This window comes from Lactuca serriola, chromosome 5, assembly GCF_051521515.1.
Source record: "Lactuca serriola cultivar US96UC23 chromosome 5, Lser_US96UC23_V15, whole genome shotgun sequence".
Classification (NCBI taxonomy): domain Eukaryota; kingdom Viridiplantae; phylum Streptophyta; class Magnoliopsida; order Asterales; family Asteraceae; genus Lactuca; species Lactuca serriola.
Window position 1 is genome coordinate 272,282,645 of NC_136412.1, and position 21,338 is coordinate 272,303,982.

Below are 21,338 nucleotides of genomic sequence, written 5' to 3' on the forward strand. Positions count from 1 at the left end.
AAGAGAATTTATTTCCTTTGACTTTTGATCTTCAACTAACGAGTAAATAAAGACTTGTATTAAAAAATAAAAATAAGCATGGGGATAAGATTATACAAATGAAGAAAACATTCTTCTAAGAATGATTCTTGAAATTCATGTAAAAAGTATTATAAATGAGAATGGAATTATATTTTTGCCATAATACAAACAGAAAACAGTGACTAAGAACTCAATTCCATTCATAACTTCTTAACCTTGCAAATAACCATTTACAAAGCTAGTATTCACAACAACAAATGAGCACCCAAATCAATACTTTCACAGTGTAAGTTACCAAGCCATGAAAAAGCTAAAAGATTTAAAATCAATCGATTAATAACAAATCTTAACATCAATTCAATTTACCCAATCTCAGACACGGAAATATCAATTACGTCAATCTTTTAGCACAACATATGTAAGTAATAGAACCAATATTGATTATCAGGAAGTTTAAGGTGTCCATACTAAATTCAATAGATATACAAACTAGTTAAATAAAAAGCATGTCCCTAACGTAAGAAACCCTAAAAACACAAACCTTCTTAGGAAGCAAAAGGTTGTGAATGTTAGGCATAACACCGCCATTAGCAATGGTGACGTCATCGAGAAGCTTGCTCAATTCTTCTTCGTTCCCAACAGCTAATTGGATGTGCCTTGGGACGATTCTAGTTATCTTGTTGTCCCTTGCTGCATTTCCAGCTAACCTGAGAACCTGTAATCAATCAATTTCACGATTTGAATGTTTTCGACAGAAATCTGAGAAACCTTAAAAATTATAATACGATTAAATTAGAAAAAAACGAATCAAGGAAATCCGCTAGGTACTCAAGAACGGCAGCGAGATACAAAGGAGCTCCGACACCAACACGCTCGGCATACTTTCCGGCTTTGAGGAAACGAGCGATAGGAGCCCTGGAGGGTTGGTTCCTGATTATGATTTCGATTTTGAAGTCGTTCCCTACAACAACGATCTTGTCATCTTCGAACGTGGGTGGGTTAGGATTGATCGTCGGTAAAAGATTGAGATGGGTAGAAGTGTAGAAGCGAGGAGAGATATGATTTTGTCGATGTCGATGGAAGAGGTAGGTTTTAAATAAAGTAATTTGCCTAAATTAAAGGGTGGAAGATTTAATTAATTATTTATTAAAATTAAATAATACTTGGCCCATACTAATCCCTACATCCACACAATATTTGTTCATCCATATTTAAACCTACCTATATATATATATATATATATATATATATATATATATAGGTAGGTAGGTTTAAATATGGATGAACAAATATTGTGTGGATATATATATATATATATATATATATATATATATATATATATATATATATATATATATATATATATATATATATATATATATATATAACTCGCTGAGTTGGCCGAGTACTCGCTACTCGGCCCCTTACCGAGGCGAGTTACAAAATCCCGAGTACTCCCCGATCGACCCCTTACTGACCTGAGCAATGTTGTAAAACTCAATCAACTTGGTGATTGATATGTAGAATATACTTAATGAGTTATTGTTTAACACACACATATGTGATTATTAATATATATATATATATATATATATATATATATATATATATATATATATATCTTAAATTTCAGTAATTATTCACAAAGTGAGACCATTATGTGTTTTTTAGTTTTTGTGTATTCACGTGTATCTAATTTTGTTATATATTTCAATCAACTTATGATTTTGACATATATAATTTTCCTAAAAGTATTTCTACTTGAATTACCAAATCCGAGTACTCCCGAGTACTCGCTACTCGGTAGTCGGCCGAGCAGGTACCGAGTAACGAGTTCTACAACCTTATATATATATATATATATATATATATATATATATATATATATATATATATATATATATATATATATATAGGTTCAGATTCATTTGAAACCATTCTAATTTTGTGAGACCGTGAGACCAAATCTAAAACTAATTTTAAAATGCAAAATAAATGGAAAAATCCAAAAATTCTTTTTTTAAATATTATTTTCGGAACTTGAATTAACTAAAAAAAATATAAATAAATAAAAAAAATTCCGTTTTTTTTTGAAAAATACGTGAAATATTCTAAATAGAATATTACACTGACATATTCTAAAAAATAATTTTAAAATGCAGAATAAATGGAAAAATCTAAAAATTCTTTTTTTAAATATTATTTTCGGAACTCAAATTAACTAAAAAAATGAAAAAAAATAAAAAAAAAATCTTTTTTTTTTGAAAAATATGTGAAATATTCTAAATAGAATATTATATTGTACATATTCTAAAAATAATTTTAAAATGCAAAATAAATGGAAAAATCAAAAAATTCTTTTTTTAAATATTATTTTCGGAACTTGAAGTAACTAAAAAAATAAAAAAATAAAAAAAAATGCGTCTCACGGTCTCACAAAATATAGGTGGTCTCAAATGAACCTAACGATATATATATATATATATATATATATATATATATATATATATATATATATATATATATATATATATATATATATATATATATATATACTCACACACATTAAAGTACATACTTATATTGTAAAAACACATTTTTACGGTTTAAACATATGAATAAACAAAAGGGCAAATACTATAAAAGCCACTAAATTTTCATACGCTTTTGAGAAAAGCCCTATTATTATTTTATTTTTTGGCTCTAGCCCATTTAACGATTTTTATGGTTAACTCCGTTAAATTTTTTGCAAAATCAATCCTAAAAGTTTAAATTTAGTCCTTATAGTTTGCAAAAATTTACACAACATGTCCAAAACTCAGTTTTATGTTTTTGAACTTCTTTAATTTCATTTATTTATTTTATTTTTTAATCAAAGCTAAAATTGCTTTTATATTTTTTGTTTTTTTTTTGTTTTCTTTTTTTTTTTTGGTATTTTTGTTTTTTGTTTTATGTATTTTTTATTTTTTAACTTCTTTTTTTTGTTTTTTATATTCATCTATTTTTCATATTTTTTTTATATTTTTTTTCGTTTTTTTTTCTTTATTATCATTTTTTTTTCGTTTTTTCTTTATTTTCATTTTTTCGGTTTTCTTTATTTTTGATAAAATAAATTTACGTTTTGGTTTTCGTCAATTTGATAACTTCTTTTGATATTTATCAAAAAATTTAAAGTGTATGATTATTTTGTTATAGTTTTCGTATTTGTTTCGTATTTTTTTTTGTTTTTTTCGTATTTTTGTTACGTTTTATTTTTCGTCAATTTGATAATTTTTTAGAAGGTGTAAAGTGTATGAATATATTAGAGTATATTATATTTTTGGTTTTTGAGTTTTTTTTTTTCTAAAAAAATGAGAAAACGAAAATAAAGAAAAACAAAAAAACGAAAAAAGTTATAAAAAATATGAAAAATAAATGAATATAAAAAACAAAAAAAAAAGACATTAAAAAAACCAAAAAAATTGAAATAAGAACGAAAAATATAAAAAAAAAATTAAAATATAAAAACAAGTTCAGCTTTGATTAAAAAAAGATAATAATAAATAAATGAAAATAAAGAATTTAAAAAACATAAAACCGAGTTTTGGATATGTGTAAATTTTTGTAAACTGCAGGGACCAAATTTGAACTTTTAGTACTATTTTTGCAAAAAATTTAACAGAGTTAAGCATAAAAATCGTTAAATGGGCTAGAGTGGTAACTCTATGTCCAATTTGTGGCCAGAGCCAACAAAAAAAAATAATAGGATTTTTCTCAAAAACGTATGAAAATTTAATGTCTTTTATGGTATTTGCCCTAAACAAAAAGACAAGTATATAAAGAAATAACATTTAAAAAAAAATGTAAATACGATGTTAATTTAAATATTTTTTCATATATGAATATGTTTTTCTATTGAATACGTATAACTTGAAGAAAAATACATATTTAGAGTAAAAACGTAAAAAAGAAAAAAAAAAAAAATTATAAATATAAAGGCTTTCTTACAATTTTACTTTATAGTAACCTACATACCTATGATGGCAAGTAACAACGTCAAAATTAGGAGGAAAAAAGAAACGTTGTAAAGTTTCGATTTTAACTCGCCAAAAAATAATGTCAGGGTAAAATCGTATCTAAAGAAAACTTAAGGATAATATACGTAAATATTTCGTATGACCAAGTTTTCTTTGTCCGGTTGATTATTAATGATTGTTTGTCTAGAAGATATTAAATTTGTTCTTTGTTGACTAGTTATTTGTATTCGTTTTTCGGAATCATTGTTTTGCGTTCACAACAGGACCATTTCTCACTTTGGTCTAAAATCCAACACTTGTAATCCTCCAATATGGGAATGGCCCCTTGACCCCATCATAGTCACTCGATGGGATCAAACTAACTAATCCGAATTTGCACTCTAACACCTTTTGACTCCATATTAAGCATATGCTAAAATCCTCTTTTGTATAAATCTCAATCACCTAAAATGTCTGATAACACAAAATCACCAACAAAACCCACCAAGTGCATCGGTTTGAGCTTTTCAAAGACATATGGGTGTGTGTTATCCTCTTCTAAAACAAGTGCAAAACGTGTGTACTAAAAATGAACAACAAAAGAACAATGGTGAGTCAATGAATGAATAGAATTTTAACAACTGCCAAAAAAAAAAAAAAGATAAAAACTAAGCTAAAAGCTATATATCCCCCATCTGGTTTTTATGTCGCAATGTAAAAAGTGGTAAATACGTTCGTATGTCGAGAAGAGGCTGAAATCACCATATTCTCCTTTCATTAAATGGTATATTTGCAGGTACTAATTTCGAAGCCAAGTGTACAACATAAATTTTCCGTCAAGTTCTTTCAAACACTGTAATGCCTCAATGTCGACTGCAACACTTCTGGGCTAGGGCACACCATTTCCTTCACACGACTGCCATTTTTATAAATCTTTATTGTCGGAACTACCCTCACATTCTCCGCATCCCCAATTTCTCGACTTTCCTCCAAATCAACCTTTTTTAGTAATAAAACAAACAAATAATTAATAATTAATAATTAAAATGGAAGTTTTGCACGATTGAAACACCAAGATATTGATATGTTTTACCTTGAGGAAATTAATAGATGGATATCGTGTACAAAGTGTGTCAAAAAATGGAGATATCTGCTTGCATTGAAGATCCGATGACATTTTATAAAGAACAACAGAAGCTCCTGCAGTTTTTATGCATATCAGTATTCAACAAAATATAAATCCACAGATTCATGAAGATACCAAGAAGAAAAAAAAAACTAACCAGAGGAAGCAACTGCAGCTTTGAACTGCTCGAGATCAGTGATTGCAACCACTTTGCCACCCAAATTCAAATTATTTACATCTTCGCCACTTGATTTCTTCAACTCCATTTGAGCATTAAACAACGACTCATAAATGTCATTGTTGTTTGGAAGCTCTTTCCTCAAAACCTCATAATCTTTCACTGATTCCGCCCATCTTTCAAGCTGTAAATTAATCAAGATTTTTACTAATTTCTTTGTTTATTTTAAATAAAACAAGAAAAAAAAAACCCAAGGGGTTGTTTTTTTTTTTTTTTTCACATAATACAGCTGAATGGGTAATAATGTTGTATTTGTATATACTATACTGAACAAGACAAAATGATCATTTTACCCTTACATTTCAACAAACTATTCTCACGATACGCGTAACATGAGAGGAGTCGAAAGGAGAAGAGATGAAGGGAAAATAGGGAAAGGGTTGGTGCCAGAATACATTAAGTCATTCTGTTCAGATGAAGTAAAAAAAATGTCCCCTGATATTTGGTACCTTGGTGAATGTGGCAGCTCTACGAAGAAGTGCTTTAGTGTAATTTGGGTGAATTAGAAGGGCTTGATTGCAATCATCAAGAGATCTTTCAAACTGACCGAGCTTAAACCAACAAGCGGCTCGGTTGCAATACAGAACCGGGTTCGATGGGTCGAACCGTAACCCATCACCATAAGCCGAACAAGCTTCCGTGAGCCTTTCTGACTTGAAAAGATCATTGCCACGAGCCCGGGCTCGAGCCACTGACTTCACATTTTGAAGCAAAACCGCAACCTCCACGTTTCTTGGATCAATCTGTCCCGCTTTCTCAATCATGCTAATCGAATTCTCAAATCTTAAAAACAAAAATTAAAAATTAAAAACATGTCTTTAGTATCATTTTTATGAAATCTGGAATTGTTTGATATTTGCATAAATGTTCACCTTCCTAATGCCATGTCAACTTGAGCACGAACAAAGAACAGGTATGCCTCTGAAAGCATACCGAAAAATTTCGTTTGGGAAGATGAAGGGACGTATTTAGGGGCGTTTATAAGGTTTAAATCGGCTTCATCTAGTTGTCGGAGCTTCAAAAGCGCTTCTGATTTACATGCAAATAGCTGTCAATTTGATGTAAAAGACATTTTGTTATGTTATTAACGACGCTCATAACTTAATTTAAAAAAAAAAAAAAAAAAAAAAAAAATGGTTTGTTTTTTACCTGTGAACAAGAGTCAGCGCCAGAAGCAATGGCGTTATCGGTCTCCCTCAACACACTGCTCCAGTCGCGGACGCGTCTTGAATCGGTGCACTTATTTAAGTGTTTTTCCACCGCCTGCAACTTTCGGAGCTCGTTTGGGTCTGGTTGGGACCCTGGGAAATAAAGGTGCTTTCTTGCGTTTTCAATCTGTCCTAAACTGTTTTTGCAAAAAGAAATTTTTCATCTTTAATCATTGTTCTCAAGAACAGTTCATGATAATCGATGGAATACGATTATACGATGATACCCACTTTAAAAAGTTAATCCAACTATACATATTAACATGTAAAGTTTTCATCTTTAATCATCATCATCATCGAGAACATAACAAAATAATCAATGGAATACCGGCAATACTCACTTGTAAATTGTAAAACAACCCTACGAGTCATACAGTTTTTTCCCCCAAATTTATAAGCAATAAAAGGGGTAATGAAAAAAGGTAAGATAGAAGAACTCAAATATTAAAGATCAAAATGGTTTTCTTGAAGAAATTGTAAAGAATAAAGGAGGTTGTTTTTGGAGTCGTACCTGATAAGAAGAGATCCTAAACGATGGTGAGCTCTTATATAACCGGAATCCAATTTAATGGCTAAATCACATTCCTTCACGGCGTCGGTCAATCGGTTAAGGCACATCAATGCGGCGGAGCGGTTGCAATGATAGGCGGCGTTATCAGGTGATACTGATATAGCTCGATCGTAGTAATTTAATGCCTCAGTGAAATTTCCCTTTTTGTATTGTTCATTTCCTAACCGCTTTAAATCTTCTGGATCTATTGATGATCTCCTTGAATTCGACGAATTTGAAATAGCTGAAAATTGGTTTTCACCACCGGATACGGCGGACTTGGTGGCGGAACCGCCTCGCATTATGCTGCCATGGCCGTAATTACCGGTTCCTAAACTTAATACCTCGGTTTTAGAGCTCCGGCTTGACATCATACCCGTGGTTAGCGGCTTTCCCGACGGGCGGATATTGCCGGACGGAAGCACATTGCCGACCGGAGAAGTAGCTGAGCTTCCACCGGAATGGATTGTCGGGCTGCCAACGGTTCCTCCTCGGGAATCTGACCGCTTGTGACCAGGCTTAAATGTCCGAGACCCGCCAGCGGAAAATGTCGGTGAACTTTCAACCGACAACTCACCGGAATGGTTGTTGACGGTGCCGGCTGAATCTGACCTTCCAGGTAAAGTACCAGAACCAGAACGAGGTCCACTTCCGGTCCGACCCGACACCGACCCAGATGAGCTAGAGCTAGTACTAGCGGCGGGTCCAGGTCCAGCCCTCAAAGGCGAAACCGGAGAACCCAAATCGAGTTCTCTGAAGTCAGGTTTATTGGTATTATCGGCGGCATCATGAGTGTCGCAGGCGAGTGACTTTCGGAGGCGATCGGACAGTGTATCAAATCCCAAACTCGAAATGGGCTTACCGGAATCCGCCATTCCAGACCTAATATTCTATTCTCTGGCAATGAAATTAACGAGAGAGATATAAATAAATCTTCAGGGTTTGGCTTCAAAGACAAAAACTAATGTCGTCGGCAATGGCTGCCGTTATGGTTGAGATTAAAATACAACCACCGGCGTAATCCGTCGGAAAATAACATAGAAGAAGAAGAGGATGGAAAAGGGATGAAAGAGATGGGGATCTCGTGATTTAAAAGGGTGAAAGCAAAGAATGAAAGAGAAGAGGTTTTACACAGAGAGAGAGAGAGAGAGAGAGAGAGAGAGAGAGAGAGAGAGAGAGAGAGAGAGAGAATTGGCAGTTCTATTTTTGCTTTTTCTTTATTTTTTGGTATTCTTTTATTTATATTTTAGAGTTGATCGTATAAATATATAAACTACCACATTACTTATTCTTTTAGTACTATAATTAATATAATATGTAGTATTTATCAATCATAAAATAAAAGGTAAATGGATTTTATTATAATATTTTAACTATTTAAATGTAATATATTTGTCATTTCTATTATTTTAAGTAATAATTTTATTCATATAATCTTTACCTAAAATAATAAAATTGATGACTTTTTTATATTGAATTGGTTGTTGTCGTTGGATACTTGTTCCAAGAGAAACAGACAGCCCTTATGGGAGATTTAATTTCCAAATTATATATAAGGTGGAAAGATTAAGGCGCGACATCAATTATATCAACCTTCATAACTTCTTTTTTTTATTTTTTTTTTATTTGCAATTGATATACGAATAAATCTAAAATTGGAAAATCGCAAGGATCGATAGAATTTTAGTCGATGATGCATGGATGTAAAGATGCAACAACGTATTATTGTTAGCAAAAAAGACACTTCAAATCACATGCTATTAGTGGGGGGACAAAATGCAAAGTTGGGGTCCAAAATTCTTATTTAATAAGTTTGGGTTAGAACATCCACATGTCATGAAGATGAGCAAAAGTCTTCCCTGGACACACACAATTCTAGGTTGGGCAGCATCTTTTGTGATACACAAACGATTAGATTGAACAACTAATTATAATTAACACAAAGTTTTTTATTGGGCAACATTTGTGATCCAAAGCCGATTGGATTGAACAGCCGATTATAACTAGCACAATGTTCTTTGTTGGGCAACATTTGTGATGAATAGACGATCTGATTGAACAACCGATTATAACTAACACGAACATAAAGAAGTGAATAAGCTAATTAGCTAAATTCAATTCCCTAATAACATAAAAATAAAAACAGAATACTTGAACAAAGTTATTTTCACAATCCTAACAATTTGAAATTGATTATGATAAGATCCACAATCGGTTATTTAATTAACCATTAACCATAAATAATAAAAATTCGTAAATTAATAATAAAAAAGCCATTAAAAAATCATTTTGAGCCATAAACATTTGAATGACCGAAAAATATCTTACGTCATAACAAAGCGATTAATTTGGTTAAATTCCAAAACTATGAAATCACTTTGCCACCAACACCAATGATATCATCAAATTTCCAATCTTGCTAGTGATATCATTCATCAAGGCTTATATCCCTTGCATTTAGACTTGTACCCATGCATCGACTTGTCATAATGAGAATTGCAAAGATCTTAAAAATAGAAAATAGTTTATCCGAAAATTGTCAACTAGTAGAAAATAAAAACACAGGACGCAGAGAACACAAAATAAATATAATGTTTTACCAAATAGGCTAGTTAACTTTCTTTAGGTATTTGCGAGACTTTGATCTACTATAAAGTATAAACATATTTGTTGATATGTATATCTCATTGACCTTTGAGAGACGGTCCGGCCATTTCCAACGGTTTGGTCATTTCTAACGATTCGGTCGCTTTACCAAGGTTCGGCCGTTTTACCATGATTCAATCATTTTCACGACGATTTGATCGTTCGACCATTGTTTGATCATCAGTAGTTCTTGATTGCTCTTTCCCAAGATAAAAAGTACCAATGTCACCTCAAGTACAACTCAGGTTTACCTTCTCAATGTACAATTGTTAACTTCTTCTCCGAGGTTAATGTATTATTGACTATAAATACCCCTCAACACACATCATAAGGCTAAGTTCTCTCGCTCTCTCCAATCAAGTTCCTTCCATTCGAAGGACCCGACACTCATTTTCGCATCAATACTAACTTGATCGTTCGGCCGTTTTACCATGATTCAATCATTTTCACAACGATTTGATCGTTCGACCATTGTTTGATCATTAGTAGTTCTTGATTGCTCTTTCCCAAGATAAAAAGTACCAATGTCACCTCAAGTACAACTAAGGTTTACCTTCTCAATGTACAATTGTTAACTTCTTCTCCGAGGTTAATGTATTATTGACTATAAATACCCCTCAACACACATCATAAGGCTAAGTTCTCTCTCTCTCTCTCTCTCTCTCTCTCTCTCTCTCTCTCTCTCTCTCTCTCCAATCAGGTTCCTTCCACTCGAAGGACCCGACACTCATTTTCGCATCAATACTAACTTGATCGTCGAAGGCCACTCCCGAGACACAAGTCCTAGGGCGACTCTAACGATCCTTGTTTATGAAAGTAACAGGAAACAAATCGGGGCTCCCTAGCGGCATCAAAGCACACATCCGAGATCTCGACTCGATCAGCCTCGTGACGATTTTTCGAGTTACATCAAGTGGCGTCATCCATGGGACTGCGAACAAATAGCTACTACTCACGTCTTCGTTTCTTCAAAGATCTCACATATCTGTTGTCTCAAGGTTTTATTTCCTCAAAACTCTTCATTTCTTCAAAGATCTCATGCTATCTCAAGGTTTTATTTTCTCAAAACTCTTCATTTCGTCAAAGATCTCACAAATCTGTTATCTCATATTCTTTTTACGCCGTTTGCTCACTTTATGGTAATACAAATATATATCCATATAATATAGTTGAAAAAAATATAAGACATATACATGTTTGACATCAAATTGTTCCAAACCATTATGCATACTCGAGTAATACAAAGTGTATGTAACGCCTGTGTTTCTGGGCCTGTCATTAATGTTGATATAATAGTCTAGGTTAACCTTTGTAACCCATTTTTAAATAATAGAAGTATATTATTTGAGTATTATGTGTTTTGTGCTTAATTGCTTAATTATGTGGTTCGATTAATTAAGAATAAAAATAAGCGTCAAAATTTAAGTGAAAAATAAACCCGTTGTCTTTGGATAATGTTGTAGTAGTTGAAACGAGGTTTCCGAATATATATAGAACGCCCAAATCTGACTTCGTATGAGGAAGTTATGATTTATTGAAGTTTCGACTTAGCGGTATGCAGCCCGAAATACTCGATTTGAGATCGAGCGGTTTTTAGTCAAATCAATCTAAACGAGAATCGAAGATCTTGTTGTTGGTATCGAAGCGATGAATTAGGCGAGAACGGACGTCAAACGAAGAAGTTATGAATTTATAACGAAGTTTTCTATCCCGGCCTACTAAAAATAATTAATAAAAATAAAGTCAAAATTAGCCGACAGAGTATTAACGAAAGTTGTAGAGCGTAGTCTCACCTACGTGTGGATATAAAGAACGTCGAAAACGGAGTTCGTATGAAGAAGATATGAATTTTCAAAGTTTATAAAATAATTAATATTTAAATTTAATTATAAAATCCGGTATTATCCGAAGGGGAGTCATCGGACTCATCCGAAGTACGCCCAGCATACTGCTGTACACCCAGCGTACAACGAAGCGTGACGTCCCTCGCACTCGAGTTCTTCGGATGACGCATGCCATGACGATTCGGACGCGTACGCCCCGCATACTGCTGTACGCAGAGCGTACTCCGAGGCTCCAGCCTCCTATAAATAGGATGCGAGGGCAGCCGGCTCATTTGCTCTTTTTCTCTCTTCTCTCTCCCGTTTTGCATCGTTTTGCGTGCCAGAAGTACCCCGAAGCCCCAGTATTATTCCCGAGCCCCGAAGCAAGTTTCGAAGTCCCGAAGATCCCGAGAAGTAAGATTCCCGAGCCGAAGCTCTACCGCAATACTTCCACACTATGTATCAATCAAGAACCTAGTGTGAACCCCATCACCCCCCTTTCTATTCATGCACGACAAGGGCTGAACATCTCTATCATGTAAATGATTAATAGGACTAACAATATTGGACCGCACTTGATTAATGGAGGCGGCAATCTCTCTATAATTTACTTATTGATACATCATTCTTTAAATATTTTATTGTTAAAGTCTGCATAAAATATATTTTACGAGACAATTATACTAATGTTTGAAAATATTTATGTCGTCATTTGTGATATTTTAACAAAATTATAATGAAATAGTTAGAAAACAAAACAAATCGTGTTTCTATTTGTGCATCAAGCTGCCAATCATCAAAAGTTCAAAACGACATATTTGTCAATGTAATTGTGATTAAGGATAATTAATCACTTATAATTGTACCAACAATCATGTGTATACGTTTGTTCTAATTTTTGTTCAGAATAAACAAGATATCTTAGTTTCAAATTTCGGTTGTCAATACCGAACAACAATTATCAATAATATGTTCATAAAAAATATTTCATCAATGTTGCTTGTCTTAAGAATGTTAACGAACGTTTTAAAGAAACACAACTCGATACATGTTTATCATATGTTTGTTGTTGAATCTTTATCCAGTTGTTGCTTGCAAACCTTTTGCCTTTTATTGTATGATTATTGTCTTCTAACAACATTAAAAAGGTATTCGACAATTACAAAAAGATGTTACATTTATAATTATTTATACTTGCAGATAATGTAAAAAAAACATTTGCATTAATTTACCAAAAGCATCTAATGGAACTCGATTTCTCCTAGATTTTTTTTTTCTTTTATTAACTAACCAACTAATCATCAGTTCTAAAAACATATTTATACTTGTACTAATAGCTTTTTTTTTTTATATTTTATATATATATTTTTTTACTTTTTGTTTTGGATGGGCCGGCTGTGCGACCACACAGAATCCGTATCATTTAGCGAACCTGTATGTCTTTTATATATATTCGTATTAGCGACGAATTAGTGTCGGATTAGTGATGAAGTAGGACATTGATGACAGATCGGAGACATTTGTTTGTTTTTATTAATTTTATAAGAATTATCAACTTATGATTGTATTAATGATTTTCTATATATATATATATATATATATATATATATATATATATATATATATATATATATATATATATATATATATATATATAGGTAGGTTCAATTGAGAAAATAAAAAAGGTTGAGAACGGGGGAATTATTCTCAGCCAATCATTTATCTAAAATGTTCAAATTAAAAAAAATACGCGTCTCCATTTTCATTAAGGGTATCTTTGTAAATTAACAAATTTTTTACATAGAACTTACCTGTTCGTGTTATCAGTTTCCAATTTGATGATATATTTATCTTGTTTGAATCGGATATGAGGAATTCATTATCAAGATTATTTTCTTTATATAACTCGTTAGCAATTATACGTTTTCATTCCATTAATCGTGAAGTTTCGCATCTGTGTTTCAGTTTTCTACTTCGTTTTCAGTTTCCGATTTGATCAGATATGTATATCGTTTGAATCAGATAGATCGGAGTTCATTATCAAGATTATTGCTTTTTATAATTTATTTGGAATTACACTTATTATATTCCTTTTGGAGTTGTTTCATCGGAGTTCATTATCAAGATTATCAAGTTTCGAATATGTATTGGAGTTATTTCATCGGATTTTTGTTAAGTAGTTTGAGATATTTATTTCATCAGTTATATCATTGTAGTTTTTACGTTCTGTACTGAGAGAGATTGCTTAATTCCATCATATGATCATATATGATTTAAGTTTCTTTCAGATATTTTGTACGTTGAGGTGAGATATATTCGAAATTAACCAGGTTTTCATCTTTACGACTTTTTTTGTGAGATATATTCGATATTTTCGATATTAAGATTGTTTTTGTTTATTTATATAGATCATCTGGTGTATTATGTCGAATTCTATTGTTATTGATGGTGATTTGTATTCGTCTATGAGTGAGAGTGAAGAAAAAGATGTCGAGAACTCATTTTTTGAAGGTATCAGTTATTGAATTATTTTGTTGTTTTTAATTTTTTTGATTATCATTTATTTACATATGAATATGTTAATATGAATAAATTGTTGTCTTATTCATATATAAATAAACGTGTGTTAATTGTAATTTCGAATTTATTATTTTTTTCGTTTTATTCATATATGAATAAGTTATGTTTTATTTACATATGAATATGTTAAAATGAAGAAATTGTTGTCTTATTCATATATGAATAAACGTGTGTTAATTGTAATTTTGAATTTATTATTTGTTTCGTTTTATTCATATATGAATAAGTTATGTTTTATTTTATACATTTTGAATACTCATGAATTTTATGTATTCATATATAGATGTTTTATTCATATATGAATGTTTTTTGTTTTATTTATATGAGTTTTATGTATTCATATATATTATTGTTTTATTCATGCATTATTATTTTAGGTGGTGAATCTTCAAGTTCAGTACATGATGCAGAATATTTTGATGATATAATTGGAGAACATGTCTATAAGCCAGATGTACCTGTTCAACTTATTCCATTTAAGGGTTTAATATTCAAATCATTAAAGTTGGCTATCAAAATGTATTCTGAGTATGTTGAAATTGGTGGTTTTGATGTTAGACTGAGCACACAGTCAAGGTTTGATAACAAGATTATAAAGAAGAAGCATGTTATATGTAATCGTGCTGGTAAACAGAAAAAGAAATCTTGTGACACATTAGGTACAAGTGGTGTTAGAAGGAAACGAAATTCAAATTCAAGAGCTATTGGTTGTCAATCAAAGATTATATTTGAATCTGTGTATGGAACTCCAAATTATAAAGTTTTTCAGTTTGATGAACTTCACAACCTTCCACTTGAGAAGAGAAGCGATTTAAAAAAGGCGAGACAAATGTCATATTCAGAAAAAGAGTTTATTGTGCGTTCTTCCACATCAAAAATAGGTCCAACTATGGCTCATAAGTTGAGGGCAAGTCTGAGAAGTGGGTATGAGTTTGTAAAGCCCAAAGTAGTTGACTATAAAAATTTAAGGAGAGATATCAACAGGGTTATTGGTTATAAAGATGCCCAAATGATAGTAAACACAATGAATGACCGTCGAGCTCACCATCCAAATTACTCATTTGAGTTTAATTATCAAGATGATGTTTTGGACTGTATGTTTTGGGTTGATGAAATGGAGAAGACATATTATGCTGAATTTGGTGATGTTATCTCGTTTGATGCGACTTTTCGAACAAACAAGTAAGTTATTTTATCTACTTTTGTTTATAGCTTATTCATATATGAATATTTTTATATTCACTTATTAATACATCAAAAATTGACTTTAATGAACATTTTTTTGTGTTTTAGGTATCGAATGGTTTTTGTTTCGTTTACTGCTATTGACCATCATAAAAAATCGGTTATTGTTGGATCTGTGTTGCTAAGCAATGAAAGCATTGAGTCTTACTCTTGGTTGCTTAAAGCATTTCTTAAAACTCATGGGAAAGAGCCAACACTTGTTTTAACCGATCAAGATGCTGCAATAAAACAAGCTGTTGAGAATGTGTTTCGTAATTCAAAGCACCGATTATGTATGTGGCATATAATGAAAAAGTTGAAAAAAAGGTATTATTTTAATATATTTCAAATATATTACTTATTAGTATATTCATTTATGAATATTGATTGTTATTTTACTTATTATTATTTATTCATTTATGAATATTTTTGTTTTAATACAGATATCATATGATTTATTTATAAACACAGACTTTAGAAAAAGGTTTTCGAAGCTTGTTTGTGACATTAATATGAAACCTGATGTTTTTGAGGTGAAGTGGGGTTTGCTTATGAAGGAATTCAATCTTGAAGACACAAGATGGTTTAAAGACATGTTTACAATACGTGATTCATGGATACCTGGATATTTTAGTGATATTCCAATGTGTGGTTTGATGAAGACTACATCGAGGTCAGAGAGTATGAATTCATTCTTTAATACATATTCAGAAAGTGGGATCTTACTTTTGAATTTCATGATGAATTACAACACTGCCATTCAAAAGCAAAGGAATACTCAACGAGAGCTTGATAAGGCATCAAAGAAAGCATCATATAAAATGCAAACACCTCGAGAAATAGAACTGCAAGCATCAAAGGTTTATACAAGTACATTATTTTTTGAGGTCCAAAAAGAAATATATAAAGCAAGTTTTTTCTATACATACTCATATGTTGGTATTGAAGATGGTTGGGAAGTTTACATTATGCAGCACAACAACAATAAAAGTGATTTTAAAAATGAATTTAAGGTAATTTTACTTGTTTTTTTTATGAAAAATGTAATAATATTCATATATGAATATCAATATTCATATATGAATATATGGATATTATATAAATATATGAATATATATGAGTGTTGATATGAGTATTCTTATATGAATGTAAATGTGTAAATTTTGTTTTTGTATCAGGTTGAAATAAAAGCTGAAGAGAAAGAAATAAATTGCAGTTGTGAACATTTTAAGCGTATGGGTGTTTTATGCAGAGATGCTTTTACAATAATGATGAGATGTGGTGTTAAAGAAATTCCTGAAAGGTACATTTTGAAGAGATGGAGAAAGGATGTGATATCAAGAAATTATCGTTTTAGTTCTGTTCAATCCGATTTAGGTGATTGTGAGAATGTAAAGCTAGTCAATGATTCATATTATAGTTTTGAATCATGTTTGGATATTGTAAGAGATGACAAAAAGAGATTGGCTTTGTTTGCTGAGAAACAACAAATGTTGTTGAAGGAATTTGAGAGTGATTATATTTCTACTGGATTAAAAAGCAAGATAGATGGTGAAGTCGTATGCAAGCTTTTGGGTGTTACTATTCCTATTCCAGAAGAGATTAATATTCATGTTCCTGAAGTTCAAAACAATAAAGGTTCTGGAATCAAGAAAAGAATTCCAAGTGCATGTGAAATAGCATATGAAAATTCTAAAAAAGAACATAGAATGTGTTCAGGATGTGGAAAACGAGTTCCACACAATTTACGTACTTGTTCAGAAAGAGTTGGAGCTGCTAAATCAGCAAAAGACAGTTAGGGATTTTTTTGTTTTTTGTTTTTTTTTATTCATTTATGAATATATAAAGATAAAAACAATAAACAATAATATTCATGTATGAATAATACACATTTATATTGATATGGTAAATTGATATGTTGATATTTGTTTTTTAAATTACTATAAAATAAGTTATATTGATATTGTAAATTATTTATAAATGAATACAAATATGTGAAATTTGTTACACTAATAAATAAGTAATATTCATATCTGAACTTTTTTATGTTAATATCTGAACTTTGCTATACTTGATGGGTTTTATACAAACAATCTTATGTGTGCATGCAACCCTAGAGTTGGATCTATGTTATCACTATTAGTTATACAACATTATGAACACTTGAAGAACCCTAAAAGGCTTCTAGGAATTTCGAAATCCACAAGGAAAGATGAAATACATACCTCTTGTTGTTATATTGTAATAACAACTTAAATCTTGAATCTTCTTGTCTTTGAAAGCAAGTACCACAAGTGTAGTACCTCTAATGGCTCACAAACACCAAGAGCAAATGGAGAGGCAAGAGAGAGAGAGAGAGAGAGAGAGAGAGAGAAGGTATGAAATTCGTCCCTAGGAACCGTAGACAAGGCATGTACGAATTCTTATGGCCTTAGGGGTATTTATATAGGTGTAGAGATTAGGGTTTCAGTCCTTATCCTTATCTAGTTGCTTGCCCACCAAGTAACCATAAGATAAGCCTTGAAATCCTTTGGACGATTTCAATGATCCTTATCTCCTTAAATTCGTTCAACCCATATTTAGGATAACCATTACCATATTTTGTAACTATCACATAATTACAATTCAACCCCTCTAGTTTAATTAATTACACTTGATCACAAAATTAATTCTTAATTAATTATTGACCAATATTAATTAAACAAATATGATTTCTCCTTTAATATATTATTCTTATAACATATTAATAAATCATAATAACATCTTTCTCTATTATTTCTCCATTCAAGTTGCTCTCGTGAAGGCAACCCAAAAGGACCATGCACAATCGGGTCAAGTACTTGACAAATATGGTTACGAGCTTAGACACTAATCCAACAGTCTCCCACTTGGATAAGTCTAGTAACTATAATAGTAAGTACTACCCGATTAGCAATCGTAGCTCTCAAAGACGCTGTCGAACTCTGATCTTATCGGTAACCTGTCCATTAGATAAGGGATCATATATTCCTCCATTCTAGATATCATATATACGTGAGACATGGATTGAAATCATTCTCTCAGTCTATGTGTTGTTTCCCGATTTCCGATTTACGACGACTGACTAATTGAACAAATCAAATTAGCCCTAGCCCGGCCGAGCATTTACGTTTGTCATCACTAAATCATCGAGGGGCCCACAAATATCACTTTTATCCCACTTTGGGTAAAAGGAACGAATAAACTTCGACTCAATGCTTGCTTGCACTCACTCACCAAATCACACACAACAATAAGTTTTATAACACCAAGTTACTGGTGCATTTACAAGTTATCAATGTGTAACCGATTCGCAAGATACAACTCACACATCTCGGTTTCAAGAATACAAGATATTATCGTTTCACCAATCGCTCGTGATAAAATCCATGAAGCGATCCAAGTGAGCGTGGGTTTAATCCAATGCTCAAAATCATATTCATAAGCACTCATGAACGTTGCAGCAAACCTTTGCTATGTCTAATACACTTTAGACAATCTACAAACCAATTCATGACAGTCTTCATTCATACCTACTTCCAACATATGAACGACTGTGGACCATTCGAATAATTCGATTATTCTTAATAAACTCAATTATTCTGGAAGTCAAAACATGCAAAGTGAAACACAAGCATAATACTAATCCTATATGGTCCCAAACGTTTGAGTATAAATAAAACACCTTTTATTTATCACCATATCGATTACTCATTATGTTTTGTTTTGGTTAATTAACTTATTACTTTAATTATTACTACAATTGTCCCATGCTCTTAGCATGCACTCAATGTTTACCTATGGTCCTTACTTTGTGAAATAGATCAATTGAAACTTTTCAAATGCAACTCATTTCACAATCTCTAATCCTTATAATTAGTGTAAGAATACCAAATTCTTGCCACCTTTTAGAATATGTCAAATTCTAATATTTTATGTAATGATCCTCTTGTGAAGTCACGACACAAAAATCACAAAGACTCGACCAACGAAATCACAAGGTACTCTATCAAAATTGTTACAGAACAATTTTGTAGATGTGATGTCTCTCACTCAAAGTACATTCCTTTGAACATCCTTTTGCATAAAATTTTCTAATCTAGACATAAATTCTTAATTTCCAACTCCCAATTATGGAAAATTTTCCATATTTACCATATGACAACTCATTCTTAATAGAATCTAATCTATTCATAATAATGTCGATATGGTCCATTCAATACCATACTTCCAACTACTCACAAGCGACCAATCCTCAGCGAAGTTTTGGATCGTCCTTTGACAATTGTTTAATTATCTTAGTCATAACCAATTCTTGTCCTTTTTCCCTATTAATACGCTAGACATTTGGAAAAATTTTAGAATGGTCAAATATTATAGCACTTGCAATCGATCCTTTACCCGAAGCGTATGGGACACAATGCATAATGTCTTACATAAAGATACGATACTCTATCAATCTTCTGCCATGATATTTTATGTGTCACGTTCATACAATTCGAACTATGAAGAGGGATACCGTAATCATAATCGAAATTTAAGAAGACACTATGTATTGTTATGTTTTACTAGTATTATCTTGTTTGGTTCAGTGTTAGGTTCTCGTTCCTAATACAAGTAAGGGTGTTTTATTGTTATGTTTTACTTGTTTTGTTCAGAGTTATGTTAGTCCCTCTTTTGGTTTATAGTTGCATATCAATGTATGGTTAGATATGCTAGTTCACTATAAACAGAGCTCTGATACCAACCTGTCACACCCCCGAACTAGACGGTGGAAACGTCCGGGGGCTGTTGTGACTCAATTGAATACCATCACAATGAATATACATGAAACATAACATCATTCGTCACCAACATTTGAATATTACAACTGATAGTGTTTACATCCATTACATTGTCTCAAAACGTTACATTCTCAAAAGTAGATTGTTCGATACCAATTAAACAACCGCAAAACATCATAGAGTACAATCCTTTCTTCACTTTATCTGTTACCTGAGAATACAAGTATTTTCAAAAACGTCAACATATGAAATGTTGGTGAGTTCATAAGTAGTGTTTGAAATCCAATATTTGTATTGTTTCGAAAACCACCAGAAAATCCGATATTTTCTGAAAAGAGCTTAGTATAAAAAGTGTGAAGATCCATAAGTATGCTTGTTTGTTTCTATAAATGTAAGAATACGATTTGTAAAACTCGGTATATAGTTCAAAAATGTATTAATTGAAAACCCTAGGAAAACCCGACGTTTTCCTATCACTTTGCTTTAATTAGTTTATGTGTTGTTATTTCGTTACGTTAGAGGTATTCGTTGAGCTCCGGAGGCATTGGGTGTACAGTGGGTTGTGAATTGTTGTAACATACGTTAATGAAAACGTCCAGTTGACAACCGTACAAGCGATCCCTTAGGCGTCGCTCGCACTTATTCACATAACCCAACCCTCCCGGACTTGTGTAGTCCCACGACCGAAGGGAAAAGGAGAAGGTGCGAAACCCTCGGTATTTCTCTACGTCGTTCAAGACCATTGCGAATGCGAAGGGCCCGAAGCCCAACTCGCAATCGTGAGTTCCCGACTTTACTAGCAGTACCGAAGGACCCTAGGGGACCAGCAACACGTTTGCCATTGAAAGTCCTTTTACACGAGGTTAAGTCGTATTAGACCCAACTACATGTAAGCAAGTATCCTTTGGGCCTAAAGATCATGTCATCGGGCTAGCTAGGCCAAACAAGCATGATTTGAAACTTTTGGGCCTAAGGAAGGTACGTCGACGTATAGAGTAGTTCCACGAGTGTATAGAGTTCCGAGAGTTCCATGTGTGTATTGAGCGTCGTAGTGTTAGTAGTTTTAGATTTGTTATTGATTCGAGACCGAATCAATTCGTTTGATAACGATTGTTGGTGATATTG

The 21,338-nt window shown here is 32.1% G+C and overlaps 2 protein-coding genes across 2 annotated transcripts; one reads left to right on the top strand and one right to left on the bottom strand.

Annotated features, from left to right (window-relative positions):
* Positions 1-4,606: 4,606 nt before the first annotated feature.
* Positions 4,607-8,154, bottom strand: LOC145054316 (TPR repeat-containing thioredoxin TTL1-like). Its single transcript, XM_079002476.1, has 7 exons — positions 7,100-8,154; positions 6,530-6,725; positions 6,253-6,428; positions 5,830-6,163; positions 5,300-5,504; positions 5,110-5,216; positions 4,607-5,015 (listed from the first exon to the last, which is right to left on the bottom strand). The coding sequence occupies exons 1-7, from the start codon at positions 8,011-8,013 to the stop codon at positions 4,863-4,865; spliced, it is 2,085 nt and encodes a 694-aa protein (XP_078858602.1). The 5' UTR covers positions 8,014-8,154; the 3' UTR covers positions 4,607-4,862.
* Positions 8,155-14,030: 5,876 nt separating this feature from the next.
* On the top strand, positions 14,031-17,210 carry LOC145050500 (protein FAR1-RELATED SEQUENCE 5-like). The gene is made up of 5 exons (XM_078998741.1): positions 14,031-14,118; positions 14,565-15,369; positions 15,481-15,676; positions 15,855-16,271; positions 16,590-17,210. Exons 1-5 carry the CDS (start codon positions 14,031-14,033, stop codon positions 17,208-17,210), a joined length of 2,127 nt encoding a protein of 708 aa, XP_078854867.1.
* Positions 17,211-21,338: the final 4,128 nt, after the last annotated feature.

Coding starts and splice junctions, on each gene's coding strand:
- LOC145050500 (XM_078998741.1), top strand. CDS start 14,031: ATGTCGAATTCTATTGTTATTGATGGTGATTTGTATTCGTCTATGAGT. Junction 15,677..15,854: donor TAAAACAAGCTGTTGAGAAT/GTGTTTCGTAAT, acceptor GTTTTAATACAG/ATATCATATGATTTATTTAT. Junction 16,272..16,589: donor TAGAACTGCAAGCATCAAAG/GTTTATACAAGT, acceptor TTTTTGTATCAG/GTTGAAATAAAAGCTGAAGA.
- LOC145054316 (XM_079002476.1), bottom strand. CDS start 8,013: ATGGCGGATTCCGGTAAGCCCATTTCGAGTTTGGGATTTGATACACTG. Junction 6,726..7,099: donor TTAGGATCTCTTCTTATCAG/GTACGACTCCAA, acceptor TTGCAAAAACAG/TTTAGGACAGATTGAAAACG. Junction 5,016..5,109: donor CATCTATTAATTTCCTCAAG/GTAAAACATATC, acceptor TTACTAAAAAAG/GTTGATTTGGAGGAAAGTCG.